We start from the raw sequence: 16878 nt of genomic DNA, 5'->3' as shown, positions 1-16878 counted from the left end.
CGCCTCACCAGGGCCCGGCCGGCCCCGGCCACGCGGGGACGGCGCGGGGGGCCGCCCCGGCCTCGGCCAGGCCCCGGCCAAGCGACGCGGGCCGCGGCTCGCGCCTGCCCTCGGCCACGCCCAGCGCCCGCGTCCGGGGCCCCGCCGGGAGGGGACGGGCCGGGCACGCGCGGGGCGTCCGCGGGCCCCTGCGACGTCGGCGCGGCCCCCGCGAGGCCTCGAGGGTGGCGCTGGGCCTCCGCGGGCGGCCGTCTTCACCCCTCCCGGGCAGCGGGGAGGCCGACCCCTGTCGCCCGAAGCGGAGAAAGTGGTCACAAAACCGTCCCGGCCCCTTCTACTCCCCCGAGCCCCGCTGTTTGCTCGCGGAGCGCCGGTGCCCGCCTCGCCGCCCCGCATAACAGCGCGCAGGCCCCGGCGTCTGACTTTCTCTTCCAGGTACAGGAATCTGCGAAGGCTGCGAGGTCCATTAACAAAAAGTGCGGATTAGTCTTTTCTCTCGAGGGTCTGTGTTTGGCAGTTTAATCCACAGACCCCTACGAATAAATGTAAGAGGACAGAGGTGGGGGTTCTTTCCCCCCATCTTTTCCGAGGGTTCAAAGAGCTGGTGACACCAGGCAGCATGTCTGGAGAGGCCCAGGGGGAGTCTTGGGGACAGAGTGGCTCTTGCATATTTCTGAGGATGGGAGAAAGAGGAGGGTTTTCTTGCAAAAGTTTAACCAGGAAGGAGGAGGAGGAAAGAAATAAAAGAGAAAGGCTTAAGCAGTTGGAACAAACCCCCCAAACCCGACGCCCTCTGCCTAGTCCCCGGCGAGGCTGCTTGCGGATTAAGGTGGAATACCGCGGTGGGGACACGCGTGTCCACAACGACCCGACCCCGCGGGAGGACGTGACCACGAAGTCCTCCAGACGCTCCTCCGCCAGCAGGCGGCCTGTCCCTTCGTGGGCGCTCAGCAAATCATGCTGCAGACGCCAGACTCGTCCTTCCTCGTCCTGCCTCTGCCGCGGGAGCACTGCAGGGACAGCCCCGAGCGCAGGGTGGCGGCTCCCCCCGCGGACACTTGGTGTTGGTTGCCCCTCCTGCCCCTCGTGAGGAGAGACTGATGCAGGTGCTCACACTTGCAGCTCCGCGACGCGGTGGGAGGACACAGCCAGAGCAGCCCAGGACGGACTGGGCTGAAAAAGGAATTAAGGTAGAGGTGGGAGAGGCAGGACCGAAATGAGAGGCGAGGCGGGGAAGTCAATGCTCCACCGTCCACTCATGCTCACATTCGCTCACACTCCGGCTTCGTCCTCCATCCCTGGGCGCGCACTCCGGGCTGGGGCCTGAATTGGGCCCCGAATTTGGGCCACACCGTCCCCGCCGTCAGGGTGGGGCCCAGTCTGGGTGAGTGGGTGGGTGGGCGAGGTGGGCGCACCGGATGACTTCGAACCCGCCTCCCACAGGCGTGGGGCCCGGGGCTGTACCTGGGGTGACTGATGCGCGGGGACACCCTGGCTCAACTGTACGAAAGAGAATTTGAGGATTAAAAAAGGGAGCGCACCCTTGGATAGTCAGATGTTGAGAGAACGGAACCGGGAAAAGCTCGTACGCGAAGACGCGGGACAGCGCCGCGGGAGGAGGCGGCTCCAGGTGAATACAGCGGCCTCGCGCCGGAAGCCAAGGCTGCAGGTGCGCGGGGCACGCGCGCCGGTCGGTGCCGGGGCTGCGGCGGGCGGGGCGGAGCCAGCGCAGGGCACGCCCACCAGGGCCCCGCCCACCAGCCGGGCGTCTGGACCAGCCCGGCACTCGTAGCCACCGCGCTCGCGGGTGACGCACATTTGCGGCGCCGTCGCCTTGTGGACTCGGGTTCGAGTCCCCGCCTCGGCCCCCATGGCGGATGCGGAGCTGGAGGCGGAGGGCGGCAGCGAGGAGGGCGGCGGCGGCGCGCGCCCGGCTCCCCCCGGCCCGAGCGGCCGCGCCGCGCGCGTGGCCCCGCTGGGCCCCGAGCAGCTGCGGCGGGTCCTGGAGCAGGTGACGAAGGCGCAGCCGCGCGCCGAGCCACCGCCGCCGCCCTTCGTGCTGCAGGACGCGGCGCGGCGGCTGCGGGACGCGGCCCAGCAGGCCGCCCTGCAGCGAGGCCCGGGCGCCGAGCCCCCGCGCCCGCCGCGCTTGCTGCCGCCCCAGGTGAGGCGCCGGGAGGGACGCGGGGAAACGGAGGCTCCGAGGGGAGCGAGGCCTGGCGGGAGGCGGGGCGCCCCGGCTCGACCGCTTGGGCCCGAATAGCCTCCCGGCCCTGGAGGCCGCAGTAAAGCTCCGGGCTCCCTTCCCTGAGCCCCACGGGCCGGCATCCACCCCACCTGTCGCCGCCCAGCGCCTCCAGCCTCTCCGACACGCCTCGCTCTAGGAGCCCTGGCCCATGCTGGGCCCCCTGCCCGGGTTCCCCTCCGGCCTCTGCCCTGCCCCGCGCAGGTGCCCTCGGTGCCGCCTCGCTCGTCTTGCCGGCCTTTGTCCATTCATTGTGCATGGACTGAGCACTGACTGCCCCCGGCACCGCCCTAGGGACAGGAGGTGCAGCCTTTCACACTATCGGAACATAAGGCAGGTTCCAGGAGTGACAAGGGGGCTGCTTTAGTATGTGGTCCTTAGTGGTGACCCTGGAACTAAGACCCGAGTGGATTACAAGCTACCGTCATAGAGAGCTTTACAGGTGGGAGGAACAGTAAGGGCCAAGGGCGGCGTTGGAACGGAATTAAGCACCTTGTAGTAACTTGATGCAGGCCTTACCGCCCCTAGTGGTAATGCGGGTACCCCTGCACACTTAATGAGTGAAATATGTGAAAGCACACCCTGTACCACAAAACATCCTTTCTCAGTGGCACTGTTCCCTGGATCACACAGCTCTTGGCTGCTAAAGAAGTTGGAGCTAGAACGTGGTTTTCCTAGCAGAGTCAGGTGGAGCACCTTAACCCCCAGGTCCTACACATCACCTGGAAAGCCACAACCCCTTTTCAGTACTGGGGCGGTAAGTTACACTTCGGACCCCCAAATTGCCATAGAGATACTTCTTTCGCTAAATGAAATAGAGAATGGAATCAAGTGTCTTCACTGTTTCAGGCTGATATTGACTGCTTAGAGTTGTACCCAGTGGTACCAGGGGGTTGTCTCACTAGAAGATGAATATGATTCTGCCCAAGCTCCACATTCCCTGGAGGTGTGACCTTGGGCAACAACCTTGCTGGGCTTTGGTGCCCCTATTGCAGGAGGGGTGGGTTGCGGATGAGCTTCCTGGCTTAGATTCTGCTGAGGGGACAAGTGCCCCCCACCAGGGCCGTGCACAGCAAGCCTGGCGTTGGGGTGACAGTACCTGCTTGGTGCTGAGCCTCTGCTCCACACCCTTGCACTGTGCTGGGCCACTGAGTGCTCAGTGGCCACACAGAAAATGTTTGTACGAGCATTTACAGAGGAGGAGCAAGCTCAGAGGTTAGGGTACTTTGCCCAGGGCCCCTCAGGTGTGGCTGCACTCCAGAGCCTCCCATGTGGCCACAGCTGTTTGGGTTTGGTGTGGCAGTTTAGGAAAGATTCCAGAATTGATATTTTGTCCCTAACATGAACAGGAGCAATCCAAGTTAGCCAGCATGATTGCAGTCAGAAGCAAGATTGGCAAGATTTCAGTTCTCCCTGCAATCACAATAATATAATTTTGTGGCCCACTCAGCCAATACCCTGAGACCCGGCTATGCCATGGAGGCCTCCCAAGGCCCCCTTATCCTTCAGGAACTCAGCATCAACTGAGGAGGTAAAGCATCCCTGACTTCGAATCCAGGGTAGAGGCTAGCGATAATCAAGAACCGGATGCATTTAGGGGAAGGGAATGATGGATTCTGGCCGAGGGTCAGAAGTGGCTTTATGGAAGAACTGGCACCCCCACTGGGTTGGAGGGGTGGGTCCTACTTGGAAATACTGAAGAAGAGAGATGGGCTTAGGGTGGGGGGAGGGCCTGGTGTGCATCTAGGGAAGGGAGGCAGTTGTGGGGGGAGGGGTGATTAGCAGGAGGCATAGACCAAGTGGGCACCCTCACAGGTCAGATGTCCACTTTTGTTCCTTCCTACCCTTACTCTTGCCATCCCACAGAAACTTCCAGTTCCCTCCAACCTGCTGTGCCCTTTGTCACATGTCCGTGCATTCTCACAGGCTTTCCTTACACTAGCATGCATTTTTCCTGGCAAAGCTTGTGCTCAGCCTGCAAGCCCGGCTGTGAGGGCCCCTTTCTGGGACACATGATCCCAGGCTGCCCCTGCCCCTCTGTGCCTATTACCCTGGTGTCAGTACCTTCCTGTCTGCATCCCTTAGGGAACCCACAGTTGGCAGTGAGGCTTTTGAAAGGACTGGTTTCTGGCCAGCAGACCTGGACTCTGCAGCTCCCTGGCCCGCTGTGGCATCTAACGGAGTGGTGGGGCCTGGGGCCTGCTTCATGAACGTGAATTGACGGGTTTCCTGGGGAGGAGACTTCCCCTCCCCAGATCAGATTAGCACCTGCCTTATGTTTATTGTGTTGCACTCAGAGATACTTAGTAAAATTTTGCTGAAATAAACATATGGCAAAGTACCAAATATAACACTCAGGTGGGAAATGAGTCTGCATGCAGGTTAGGACATTAGACCCATTTTGCCAGCGGAGAGCCTGAAGCGGAGCTGGGAGCTAGAGAAACATCCAGGTGACTTGGAGTGAAATGTAACAACCGTGAAACTTAAATGATATGCAAAGTAAATCCAGTTGTTGAGGGATTTGAGCATCCCAGGAGCTGGGACACACACATGGCAGCAGCTCTATGCGCCTCTTCACTGAGTTGCCTGCTCGTTGTGCTAGGTGGACAGTATAGGTGTGGGAGAGATGCACCCCAACTTGATTGTGGTGAGTCTTTCCATTCTGCCCCATAACCCCCAACGGCTCCTCGCGCCAAGGGTAGTCTGGCTGTGGCTGAGATGCCTGCTCTGGGTGAAGGGGGTCGCCTGCCTTTTCTCCTTGGAGAGTGGTATTCCCCACTGCAGGACTGGCCCGCTGCGCCATGCCCAGCACTGCCCTGGGACCTGCCCCTGTTCAGTAGCTCGCAGAAGAGCTTTGCAGCTGTCCCCTTTTTACCGTGCTTTCCGGTCACTGTCATGGCACTCTGATCCTCCATCTTTGTGCCCATGTGTTTGTTATGGAAACCTAGGAATTTGTCCCACGGCATTTAAAATTTTGTTAGATATTTTAAAAAAGGAAAGCTGTTGCGGTGACAGCCCCGCTCCGAGCTATGCGCCTGAAGACGCTTGCATGCGGCATGAGCCTCGAAGGCCACGTCCATGCCAGCACCCGGCTCTCCACTGGAGATGGTGCCCACACCCTGCAGAGAAAACGAAAGCGAAGCCCAGCACTGACCCCCACGTGGGGGCATCTCACAGCCAGGTGGGCTGCGAACCCTCACAGCGGCCACCCAATTCCAGGAAACAAAGGCCGATGCCAGCTGAGCTAGGCAGCTCGGGGCGCGTGGAGCAGGGGTGTGTCAGGAGGAGTTGGGGCCTCCCTGGCCTGCTGTCGCATCTAACGGAGTGGTGGGGCCTGGGGCCTGCTTCATGGACGTGAATTGACGGGTTTCTGTCACTTCATTGATGGAATTGAGTGCTGAGGACTCCCTGTAAACACAAGTGTGGCGAAACTACAGAGACAGCCACTTCTCAGCACGCTGTGAGGTCCACAGAGGGCTCATGACTAGTGCTTTTAATGGCGTGGTTGGAAAGCATGTGTGGGGATGGTAAGGAGTTTCACAAATACTGTGTTGTTTTTTACAAATGTCTCCACTCACAGACGGGGCTTGACATACGTTACTGTTGTCTGTTCAGAAAGTAGGCCAGATGAGCCTTGTAGATACTTTAGATACTTTTTCTATACATGACTTAGACTTTATAGGCCCATGTAGTTTATAATTAGAAAAAGAATGTCAGGAGATTCAAGATGGAGAAACTTGCAGAATCACAAAGTTGCAGAAACATTGGCAAGGATAACGCTTCTTTTTCTGTATTGAAGCAACTGGAAGCCATTTGTGTCAAGGTAACATCTGGAGAAGCCAAAGGTCAGGAGAGGTCGATGCCCCCACTGGCCGCCATCCATCCACTAGGCCAGTTGCCTGGGAGCTTCTCTGGTGTGTTGGAACTCGGGGTGGCCGGCCCCCAGCTGCTTGGGACACAGGCCCTCCCCAGTGCTGCGCCTCAGCCCTGCTTCCTGAGTAGCTCACCTCAGCCTCCCGTCCGGCTATTGGTACAGCGGCCGCTGCCTGCCCTCCAGCCCATCCCCGCGAAGAGAGGGGTGGCCTCCGAGGCTCCGGATGGACAGGGCGCCCCTTTGTCAGCCTCTCGCCCACCGGCAGTGACATCAGTTCCCCCCAGCTCAGCAAATGCAGCTACTTCTGACGTGCACAGCAAGCACCCTGAGAAACTAAAAAAATCTTTAAAAGTGAAAACACGTTCTGGACGGATATCTCGACCTCCCAAGTACAAAGCTAAAGATTACAAGTTCATCAAGACAGAGGACTTGGCTGACGGCCACCTGTCAGATTCGGACGACTACTCGGAGCTGAGCGTGGAGGAGGAGGAAGACCCGCGGGGCGGGCAGGCGCTCTTCGATGCTGCGAGCCACTCCCTGAGGCCCAAAATGTTTAGGTGTCCGGCATGCGAGAAGTCATACATCGGAAGAGGGGGGCTGGCCCGGCACTTCCGGCTGCATCCAGGCCATGGGCAGCTGGAGCCTGCGCTGGTGCCTGCGGAGAAGTCTGCAGGGACCGTGACCCAGGGCCTGGGGGAGGGGAAGGCCCGGAGCCCAGCCTCCCCGGAGCTGTCCACGCCAGCCCTGCCGAGTGAGGAGGGGGCTCGGCCAGCCCAGGTCAGCCTGCAGGTAAGTGGGTGACGGCACTCTCTGCTGCTCGGCACACAGCCCTCCTCCTGCCCTGCGTAACCTCTGCGGAGTCTGGTGGGGGCTGGAGGCAGGCACAGGTGGAGCCACAGTCCTCAGGCAGGGGAGCCGAGACCCCCACTGTGCCTGGGGAGCATGTTTTACCGATGCCCTCTGTGGGCGCCCAGCTGCCTCTGCCTTAGGTGCCCTCAGCAGACCCAGTGGCCACGCTCTCGAAACTGAGCTGTCACAGCTGTGGGTCTTGGGGATGGTGATATGGGGGGCGCTGGCCCCCAGCTGGGGAGCCTCTGGAGCATAAGCAGTAATACTGCTCCTCATGTCCGCTGCCCCTGCCCCTCCCAAACCACGCCATGAGACAACGGGTAGATGCGAGCCCCGAGTGCATTGCCAAGTGCACCTCGACCCTGCCTTGGCCTTTTCTGCCACAAGGGTGTGCGCCCCGACAGACTTGGGCCGCAACCTGCGCACCCCGTCCCTGTGTCTGCTTCTGCCGAGAGGCCTAGCGGTGGGCCCGGCCAGCCCTGCTAAGCTCCAGCGGCTAGCAGCCCCGGCCCCTCGGCAGTGGTGATACATCGAGGCCGCAGACTGCGCCCCCCAGAGCCCACTGCGGCTGTGGGAGCCCTGGGAGGCAGGTGCGCGGCACTCAGGAGGGGAGGCCATGTGGGACTCAGGCCTCTGGCTTCAGAGCCCACACTCCAGGCTAGGCTGCTGCCATTAGGGGGTGCTGTCCCTCTCACAGCTGGTGAAACCCCAGCTTGTGAGAATCCTTTATGCTGTAGTCGGTCCATGTGTGTATCCAACCCGGGACGCTCAGCGTGGGAGGGCCGCTGTTCGTGACGCGGGGACGGCGGCCGGGTGGACGGCCAGGTGACTGGTGCCTGTCTCCCGTGGTGATGAGCCCTGCCCTGTGCAAAGGCAGCTTCTAGGTGTTCCATTTCCTGAGTGGGGACACCTGGCTTTGGGGTGCGGTCGTCCAGACTGCTGGGGTGGCTGGAGTCTCCAGAGCTGCTCCCTCTGACTCCAGGGGGTGGCAAGGGCCATGGGGGTCGTGTCCCCTTTCTCCCTTCTCGTAGGGATGGCCACAGGGTGCCAGGTGCTCAAAGGCCTGGCTTTCCTCTGGCAGCGTCCTTGGTAATGGTTTGGAGGGAAGACTGTGGGAGTTGAGGACATACTGTGTGCGGCTGCCACGTGAGTCCCGTCCCTTCACGCTTCCGTCAGCCTGGGAGATGCAGCCATCACTCACCCTCTGGGGGAGTGGGGACTGACTCCAAATGAGGAGCAGCTGATGGGGTCGGGTCCAGGGCACTCCTCAAAGAGCCACTGGGGCAAAGCGGGTCACTGCGGGCAGGACCTGGGGATCTAGGGGGGGCACAGGCATGGGCTGCAGGTGCGAAGCTCCTCTGGAGTGGCACTGGCCACATAGCCCTGTCACAGACACATGTACTGAAGTGTGTGTTTTCCAAGTGTTGCCTTTATGGTGTTTGAGATATCCAGTAAAAATAGTGAGTGTAAAGTTACAGGTACGTTATGAACAAACGCACCTCAGGTCAATTTTTAAAAATTTATTTTTTATTTTGCATACAAGAGCTGGGGTACAGGCCAGAGGTGCAGGGTGAGAGGACTCCCCAGAGACAGAGTGGGGAGCAGAACAGGTGGAGCCACTGAAATCCAGTGCTGAGGGGAGCAGCGGGGAGACAGGAGAGGTCTGCTGCGCCCTATGGGTAGCTCCCTGGCCGGGGATCGTACTCAGGCCGCAGCAGTGATAGTGCTGAGACTAACCCCTGCGCCACCAGGGAGGCCCCCTCAGGTCAATTTTAAGGCAATGGTGATGTTAGAGAAGTGGTTCTTTCCGCTGTGGGCAGTAGCGGGCTTGTGGCTTGTCGCCAGACTTGCTGGGGTCTGAAAGGGGCGCCTTGGTGGGAAAACTGAAGATGATTGCTTATAGGCAGTGGTCTTGATTTTGCAAAGAGGAAATAATGCAGCGAATTCCTTCCGTGGAGGGTCTCCTCACCGCTCACGCTCTCTCTTCTCCTTTTGCGTGCACGACGGCGCTGTCCAGAAGGGCTGGTCTGCAGAAGCGGGGGAGATGGCGGGGTCTGAAGCAGGAAATGGAAGCTGTGCAGCCCTGCTAGGGTCGGAGACACACGGCGGACCTGGTAGCGGCTACTCTGTGGCACCCGCCGAGCCCAGCACCCTGGTCCGGGAGCAGAGCAGGCCAGGCCCCCCGCAGGCCAGTGTGACCAGGAGCCTGGCCAGGCTCAAGGAGGTGCGTCGCCCCTCGAGGCTGCCCCTGAACCCCGCGTCTGCTCAGGGCCCTGGCCCGCTCACCGTCAGGGTCAGGACCTCAGAGCACAGCAGCCAGAGCGCGAGGCAATCATCCGGCAGTGTGAGTGCCGGGAGGGCTTGCAGGCGAGGATGCTACTCCCAGAAATAACACATCGGTAGGTGCGTGAATGACCGGGGCCCCAGGGCTGCCCGCCTCTGTGTTTGGGCATAATCATGACCTGTGTTTTCATGCAAGTAGTTTAGAAAGCAGCTGGTACAGTTTCCTGGTGTTTGTGAGACCCTTCAGGCGGGAAACAAGTCCTGGGAGTTCACTTGACTCCCATGAGGCTCATGCGTCCTGGACTCTCGAAGGAGCAGGAGTCAGGAGCCTGACTCGTCCACCGCCCGGCAGCCGCCCTTCCCGGCCAAGCCCAGGCGCCTCCATGATAACGATGTGCTCAACTTAGTAGATGAGGAGCCGGGAACGCGGTGCTCACGGACTCTTGACAAGGTCCCTGCATGGGGGCAGATCCAGCCTGGGCCCTTGGGGCCCACTGAGTCGGAGTGTGTGAGGGGGCATCTGAGGTCAGCACTGTTCACCTGCGACTCTCACCTGATGCTCCCCTAAACTGGACTCTCCGGGCACATCTGTCTCTTGGAAGATTGGGGCCTGCCCTGGACGCTCATGGAGGAGGGTCCCCCCAGAAATGGGCGCTTGTTTACACATTAGCAGGGTGTCCGCCAAGGACCAGCCCTGTCCTGGGTGTGGGTGCGAGAGGGTCCACCCAATAGACACAACCCCCCGGGGAAACGGCAGCCTGTAGGCGAGGGTGAAGCAGGGAGCCCAGGGGCCCTGTCTTCTGTTTCAGGGCACGTCCAGTACTACATCAGGTTGTGGTGGGCAGCACCCCCACACTCTGACCTCCCACACTCCCAGAACACTGGAAAGCAGGGAGTCCTTTTTCTCTAAGGACTTTGCAAGGTCATAACTGTTTTTGCTCTTGCAGACTGCACAGGTTTTCCTCTTGCTTGTCTGATCGCTCGGGGACCTTGCCACCGGCTGGCTGCAGCGCCAGGGCTCTGTCCCCCTCCCAGGCCTCCTTCGAGTGTCTCTGGGGCTCCCAGTTTTGCCCTCACTCCCTCGCCTCCCCCACGGATCTCATCCCTCCTTCTGGCTTCCAGACTGTCTTCCCTCTGCCACCTCCCACGTCAGTGCTTCTTGTTCGGAGCGCCAGAGCCAACTAAAGCACCCCGTGCAGCACCCGCGCTGGCTGCTGGCCGCCTGTCTGGGATCCAGGACCCCATCCAGTCGCTAAGCCCTGAGGACAGTGCACTTCCCTGCCCCGTCCCTCCCCTGCCCCGCCTCAGCCTCACCCCTCTCCCAGCTTCTCTCCGCCTGTGCTTCTTCACTGCCCTTGTCTCGCTGTTCGCTGCCTTGGGTCTCTGCCCTCGGGTCTCTGCCCTTGGTGGTACGCCCTAGGGGTCGAAGGCCTTGCCCAGACCCTGACACCCACTGCACTGGTGATGTCATGCACCAGGCCCTGCCTCCTTTGGTCCCATGTGCCGCTGCTTTGGTAACACGTGAGGGGTTCAGTGAAGCACAGTTGTGAGAGGCTCAGCCGCTGGGATGGGGGAGCTTCCAGCGAGACTCTGTGGCACTGACTCGGTGGCTCTGGGAAATTCTGTGGGACTTTCAGAGATGTCAAAGGCTTTCTCTGGTAGTTTCTCCAGCAGGGTGACCCGGAGGACTTGGTGGCATTAGCTCTCCCCACGCTGACTCAGGCCGTGACCGTGTATGAATTTCTCCTGCTGAAGGTGAGTCTTGCTGGTGTTTCTAAATGGCTGGAATCAGGCCTGCCTCATGTTTCTCCCGAGAGGGCCAGGCCTGCTGGGGAGCAGATGCTGGTGACAGCTGACCTCCAGGTCTCAGGCTGGCTGCACAGGGCCTGGCAGCTCTAGCTCTAAGTGTGAGCAGTGAAAGGGGTAGCAACCAGCCACAGCCAGCCCACTAGGCCTATTCTCCCCACGGGGTGCAGTTCCCGGAGGAGGGGAGACCTGCCCCCTTATGCTGGCAGGGAGGGAACAAGGGCCCCTGGGCTGTCACCCTGGGGGGCATTTCTGGGCATTCCCTTTCCAGGCCCACGCTGGTGTTGGGGCGAGCACAGTGTTGGGGCACAGCAGGTGCGCTGGGGAGTGGCGGGGGCCTCTGACACTGCACAGGGCATGAGCAACCGTGGCTGTCTCTCCTTTTCCCCTCGTGGCCTCGGGTCTACTCTCTCTTCATCTCTCTCTCACTAAGGCTGGAGGCCACCAGGGAAAGCCTTTCTTCCCAGCCGTGTACAGGGAATTCGAAGAGCTGCACAAGCAGGTCAAGAAGATGTGCCAGGAGTACCTCAGCAGCTCCGGCCCGTGCCCCCTGGAGCCGCTGGAAATAAGCAACAGCAAGGTAATGGCCTCACCTGGCCGGGGTTCACCCTCAAGAGTTGGGGGTTTGCGGGGGACGGAGCACGTTTATAGCAGTGACGTCTCAGTCAACTCTCCAGCTTTTCCCAGCTGTGAAGTTATTTTTGTAATATAAAGTTGACAAGCGCTTGTTTCAGAAGACTAAGGAAACAGCCATGTCCCCCCTGCCCTCCACCGCTGACCACAGTCACACCGGAGTCCGGGCGCTGCGTTTAGGCAACAGAGGCCGGCAGCCATGTCTGTGGCTGTTTTGACAAAACTCTCATTTCCTTGTCACTGAGCCGTGAGATTCCCTTTGGAGATACTGTGTCCTTGACAACTGTCCCTCTGAGCTGACGTGCCCCATTTGTTTTGGACAAGCCCTTGCTGGGCATTGTGTGCCCCAGAGTCAGACCCCTTGGGGCCTGTCACTGCCCAGCATGGGGACTAGTCCTTGTGCCCCTGCTGAGGGTGAGCCCCTCCGAGGTTCCAGCAGAGCCCCACGCCCCACCTGCCGTGCCTGCCAGAGCGCGGGCCTTACATGGCGCCTTTTTATTCACAAAGAGCGGCCACCTGCGTCCGGCTGCTCTGATGTCCCTGGACAGCGCCTGCGCGTGCAAGGGCGTCACAGGAGCTTGTGTGTGGTCGTCGTCACGTGGTTTGTACAAACTCAGTATTTCATATGACCCAGTAAACGGTTGAGTCTTCAAAATTATTTTTTGAGGCGTGACCAACATAGAACACATTCGCTTAAAGTGTGTAACGTCGTAATTCAAAGTCTGTACATGTTACAGAATGATCACATAGTGACCTGGGGGTAAAGATGGGAACAGCAGGAGAGCTCCCTCCCGACCCCTGCAGCACTGCTTTTCTTGTCACGTGCTACAAAGTGTGCTGGCGCGGCGGGCTAGCCTGACCTAGATGCCCCGGTTGGCAGTGTCACCATGTGTGTGTGCATGCATGCATGTGTGTATGTGCACGTGTGCAAGGGTGTGTGCATATGTGTGCTTATGTGTGTACATGTATACATGTGTGTGCATGTACATGTGTGTGCGCGCCAGGCAGCCGCCTCCTGCACTAGTGTGGGCTGACCATCTTCATGGCCTTCAGGCTGTGCTGCAGCTTCTGCAGTGAGCCAGGCTCTGTCTGGGGGGACTCTGCAGCAGGGCAGGCCCTGGACGTGCCGGCCGTGTCCTCTGACCTTGCTTTGCCCTTCCCCAATTGCTCCTCCCTCTTGGGCTCTGCGGCCTTCACGATGTCTCTTCACGACATCCCGTGTAAACAGGGAGTGCTGCCAATGACTCTCACGTGGCGCTTAACACAAGCCTGGCCTTGGGAACCCCACCGCCCCTCAGGCAGCTATCCTCTCCCTCGGCAGTGAGGAAACCCAGAGTGAAGGCAGCCCATGGCCCACTGCCCTGACCAACAGAAAGTGGCCTGGGGCTCTCTCAGCCTCCCCGCAGGCCTTCCCACGCCCCGGGCAGGAGCGCTGGGTCTGGAGTCGGCAGGTGGTTTCTGAAGGGGCCAGTGGGAACTCGACAAAGGAGGGGTAACGGGCCAGACGCCCGGTGGTTTTGGCCTCACCTCATTTCGCTGTGGCAGCGCAGAGCCCATGGTGTCCTTCCCTAGGCTGCGCTGACACCGAGCCTCCGGTTCAGCCGATGATCCATCTCCTCCCCAGCGCCTCTGTCTAACTCCTGTTTGCCTTCTCGCCGTCTGGTCGGTGGTCGCTGCCGCGGGCACAGCACAGCGCGCCGGGGGCGTGTTCTGAGGCGCGCCTCCCTGTCGGCCCTTTCTCCCTTTCTCCACAGCTCGCAGAGTCGCTGGGAATCCCGGAAGGTCCCCGGCAGGAGGAGCTGCATGGGGACTGCTCGGCCCCCCAGTGTACCAGCCGGCCGGTGGAGGAGCCAGAGCAGGCCTGCGCGCCCAAGAGGGGCCATGAGGTGGCGTGGGGGGGCGGCGAGGGGGGGCGGTGGCTGAGTCTGGCATGGGGTGCCCACGGTGACCGGCCGTCTGGGCACCCTTCTCCAGAGAAGAGGTGCAGGTGGGCCCCCTTCCCTCTGGGTTGACTGGGCCCTCTCCTCACAGAATGCAGGGGAGGCGCCGGCCTGGGTGAAGAGGGCCCGAAGAGGGGCTCTGCCCCCAGAATGCAGGTCTGACGGCTGCCCGAAGCCAGCCTCGTGGGCCCCGGCTGCCGGTGAGGGCACCACGCTCTGCGGCTGGGCCAGCCTTTCCGGGGTGGGTGCCCTGTGGCCTCACTTAAAAGCACCCGTGGTTTCTCAGGAGTCTCCCCAACCCCCCAGTGTCCCATTGTTCCACATGTCCCCGCCATTCCTGGCAGAGGTCTCTGAGGCTCCCTGTTGAATGAAGGTGGTGAGTGGATGGCACCGGGGGTCCCTAGTAGGGGGCTGGGCTGAGAGAGCAGGGCAGCCCTGGGACACACGGCCCGCGAGGCTCAACTTCCACGAGGCGTAGCCCTGGGAAAGCGGCTTCTGTCCTGGCGCGGCCAGCAGCTGTCGGGCTCTGAGCACATGGCCCCTGAAGAGGGCCCTCCGCCTCAGGACCAGCTGCTGCTGCGGGCAGGCAGGTGCTTGCAAAACCTAGAGCAGCGCCCTGGCCAGGGAGGAGTGTTCACGTCTGAATTTTGTGGGAGGCACGCGGTGTGCACCCGCTCCTTCAGGCAGTGAGTCCCCGAGCAGCCCGGACACAGCATGGACACGTGCCTGTTTTTCCCTCTCTTTAGGTCCCACCCCTGGAGTCAACGGGAGCGCTTCCCTGCGCTCTGAGGACGGCCTTGAGGCGCCCACGTGGCTGCGGTGGGAGGCCTCACTTGACCCTGAGGCCCCTGGTCTCTCGAGTCAGGGTGTCAGCATGCCAGGTCTTAACACGCGGGCAGGAGAGCTGGGGATGCGGGCCTGGGGTCACGTGTCCCCCCAGGAGGAGGCTTGGGAACGCTCCTCAGACCAGAACTTGGGGGACAGTCTGGGGAGCCCCTTGGCGGCTGCTGGAGGAGAGGAGGCCCCACTGCCCGGTGGGCCTGGAAGCAGGGTGGCAGGAAAGCCCTGCAAGACGCAGGCCTCCCTGCTGAAGGGCCCTCCCTCCAGCTCTGGAGCTGCCCTGCTCCCGGAGGGTGCCGCCCCCTGGCTGGAGGTCCCCTGGCCCATGGACGACCTTTTGGGAAGCCACGAGGGGACGCCGACGCTGAGCTGAGAGGACTGGAGAGCGCACTGACCAATGGGCACCATGAGTGGCGGGCTTAGGGAGAGGAGCAGGCGCCCATGCTGACTTCCGGAAGGTCAGCTGCGCCCCATGCAGGTTTCAGGGTGTCTGGGGACGGGGACTTGGTCATCATGACTGGTGCAGTGGGGCCTGCTCTGCCAAGGGGCCCCCTAGAGCAGGGGAGGAGGTGCCTCAAGTGCAGTAGGGCAGAGCCCCAGAGCTAGATGTGCCCGCATTTCATCCCAGGAGGGTCTGTGTCAGCTGCCCCTGGGCTCCTGCCGGGAAGCAGTGACAGGAGCTGCTTCTCAGACGAGGCTGAGGAGGGTCTGCAAAGGGCGGGAGAAGGGGTGGGCGCGAGATGGGGGAATCCAGGCTGCTTTTCCCAGCTCCTGGAATTCAAGAGACCAAGCTGTGAAATGAGGGGGAACTGCCAGAGATGGGGAAGACCAACTGGTGCATTTCTGAGGGACCAGAGACTTGGAACTGCAGCAGATCCCCTCTGGCAGCTCACAGAGCACCTGAGAGCCTAATAAACACTCATCACTCCAGGACGCCTTCATGTCCTCACATTTATTCCCTTAAACAACAAGAACTGGGGTACAGGCCAGAGCCTGGACCCTCCTCTACCCCCCGGACCCCCCACCCCCTGGACCCTCTACCCCCTGGACCCTTCTACCATTCCTTTCCCGGTACCTTCTTTCCAGAGGGGAAGCTGGTTGTTCCTCTTCTCCTTGCTCTGCCGCAGCCTTTATTTTCTCAGCCCCTCCCCGACCCCGCCCCAGCCTCAGGTGTGCCGAGTGTGCTTGTCCACCTCTTCCCGCAGGTGCTCATCCTCAGGCAGCCCACGCCCCAGAGGCCCCCAGTTTTCTCAGCTGCAGTTTACCGCAAAGGTGTTTCGCGCAAATCCCAAAAGGAAGCAATCTTCCCGTACCCCTCCATCCACCCCCCCCCGCCCCTCCCCGTTCGCTGCCTCGGGACAGTCCCCACCTGGTTTCTCCTGCCTCGGAACCTGCAGCCTCGACCGGCGCAGCGGAGCACCACCTCCCGGCAGACACAGAGGACGCGCCCCTTCCAGCAGGGCACCCCGAGGGCGGAATGAGGGGCCCTCTCGCAGGCCTCCCATGGTCGCTCCCGACTGCCCCCCACAGCCCCGCACGCAGGGGAACCACCGCTCCGTCTGGGCGGTCTCCGCGGTCCCGTGCAGGGGCGTCCGGCTCCGGCCTCTCCGGGCCGCGGGCTCAGCGCCAGCCCCACCCCAGCCCCAGGTGTGCGCACTTGAGGTCTGAGACGCTCGGCTCTTGGGGTGACCGCCCAGGCCCAGGGGTACTCACTGCCGTCCCCGCCGCTCCAGGTCCGGTCACCCCGCTGCCGGCGGCCCCCGCGCCAGGCCCTGGAGCCCAGCTCCCCGCGCCGCCCCGGGCGCCCCCGCAGGCCACGTCCCCGCCCGCCCCGGAGGCTCCTCCGCCCTCGCCCTCCCGCTCCAGCAGGCGGGCCTCACCCCCAGCGCCGCGGGGGCCGCAGCTGCTCCGGGAGCCCCGCGGCTCGTCCCCCGCGGCCAGGGCTGCGGCCTCGGCGCCCGCCTCGGCTGGTCTGAGCGGCTTTTTGAGACTCTCCCGCCAGCTGCGGAGACCCCCCCCCCAGGCCGCTTAGGGCACCCCGACTCTCCTCCGGGGGCATAGAGGGTACCCTCGCTCCCCCCGCCCCGTGCCCAGCCTCTGGCGTGGCCATGAGCCCCGCCCTCCGTGGGGTGCTCCGGGTCGCCGGGGCGTCGGGCTCCTGCTCCCCCGTGGCGTCTGCGGCTCCGGGTCCCGGGCGGGTCCCCGCCGGCAGCTCGGCCTCCCCCCAGGTCTCCTCGGGCAGCTCCCGGGCCGCGCCCGCCTTATGGGGGCCGCGGAGCCTCCAGGGTCGTCCCCCCCACGGGCAGAGCTTGGGGGACGCTCACCCCAGACCCGCTCTGCGCGGGGCTGAGTCCGTCCGCGGCCCCCGCCGTGCGCACCGGCCCCCGCGGCTCCGGGTCGGGGGCGCA

General features: G+C 62.1%; 1 protein-coding gene across 1 annotated transcript; it reads left to right on the top strand.

The window, feature by feature from the left end:
- Positions 1-1870: 1870 nt before the first annotated feature.
- Positions 1871-16502, top strand: ZNF839 (zinc finger protein 839; the record flags this gene model as incomplete). The annotated part of the gene is made up of 12 exons (XM_084240316.1): positions 1871-2164; positions 6045-6908; positions 8986-9192; positions 9261-9367; positions 9564-9759; positions 10914-11006; positions 11491-11637; positions 13445-13576; positions 13722-13871; positions 14377-14490; positions 15676-15742; positions 16204-16502. The coding sequence occupies 12 exons, from the start codon at positions 1871-1873 to the stop codon at positions 16500-16502; spliced, it is 2670 nt and encodes an 889-aa protein (XP_084096442.1).
- Between the last annotated feature and the right edge of the window lie 376 nt (positions 16503-16878).

Source organism: Talpa europaea (assembly GCF_964194135.1).
Source record: "Talpa europaea genome assembly, chromosome: 8".
NCBI lineage: Eukaryota > Metazoa > Chordata > Mammalia > Eulipotyphla > Talpidae > Talpa > Talpa europaea.
Note: the sequence above shows the minus strand (reverse complement) of the source record. Positions and strands in the feature narration are given on the sequence as shown.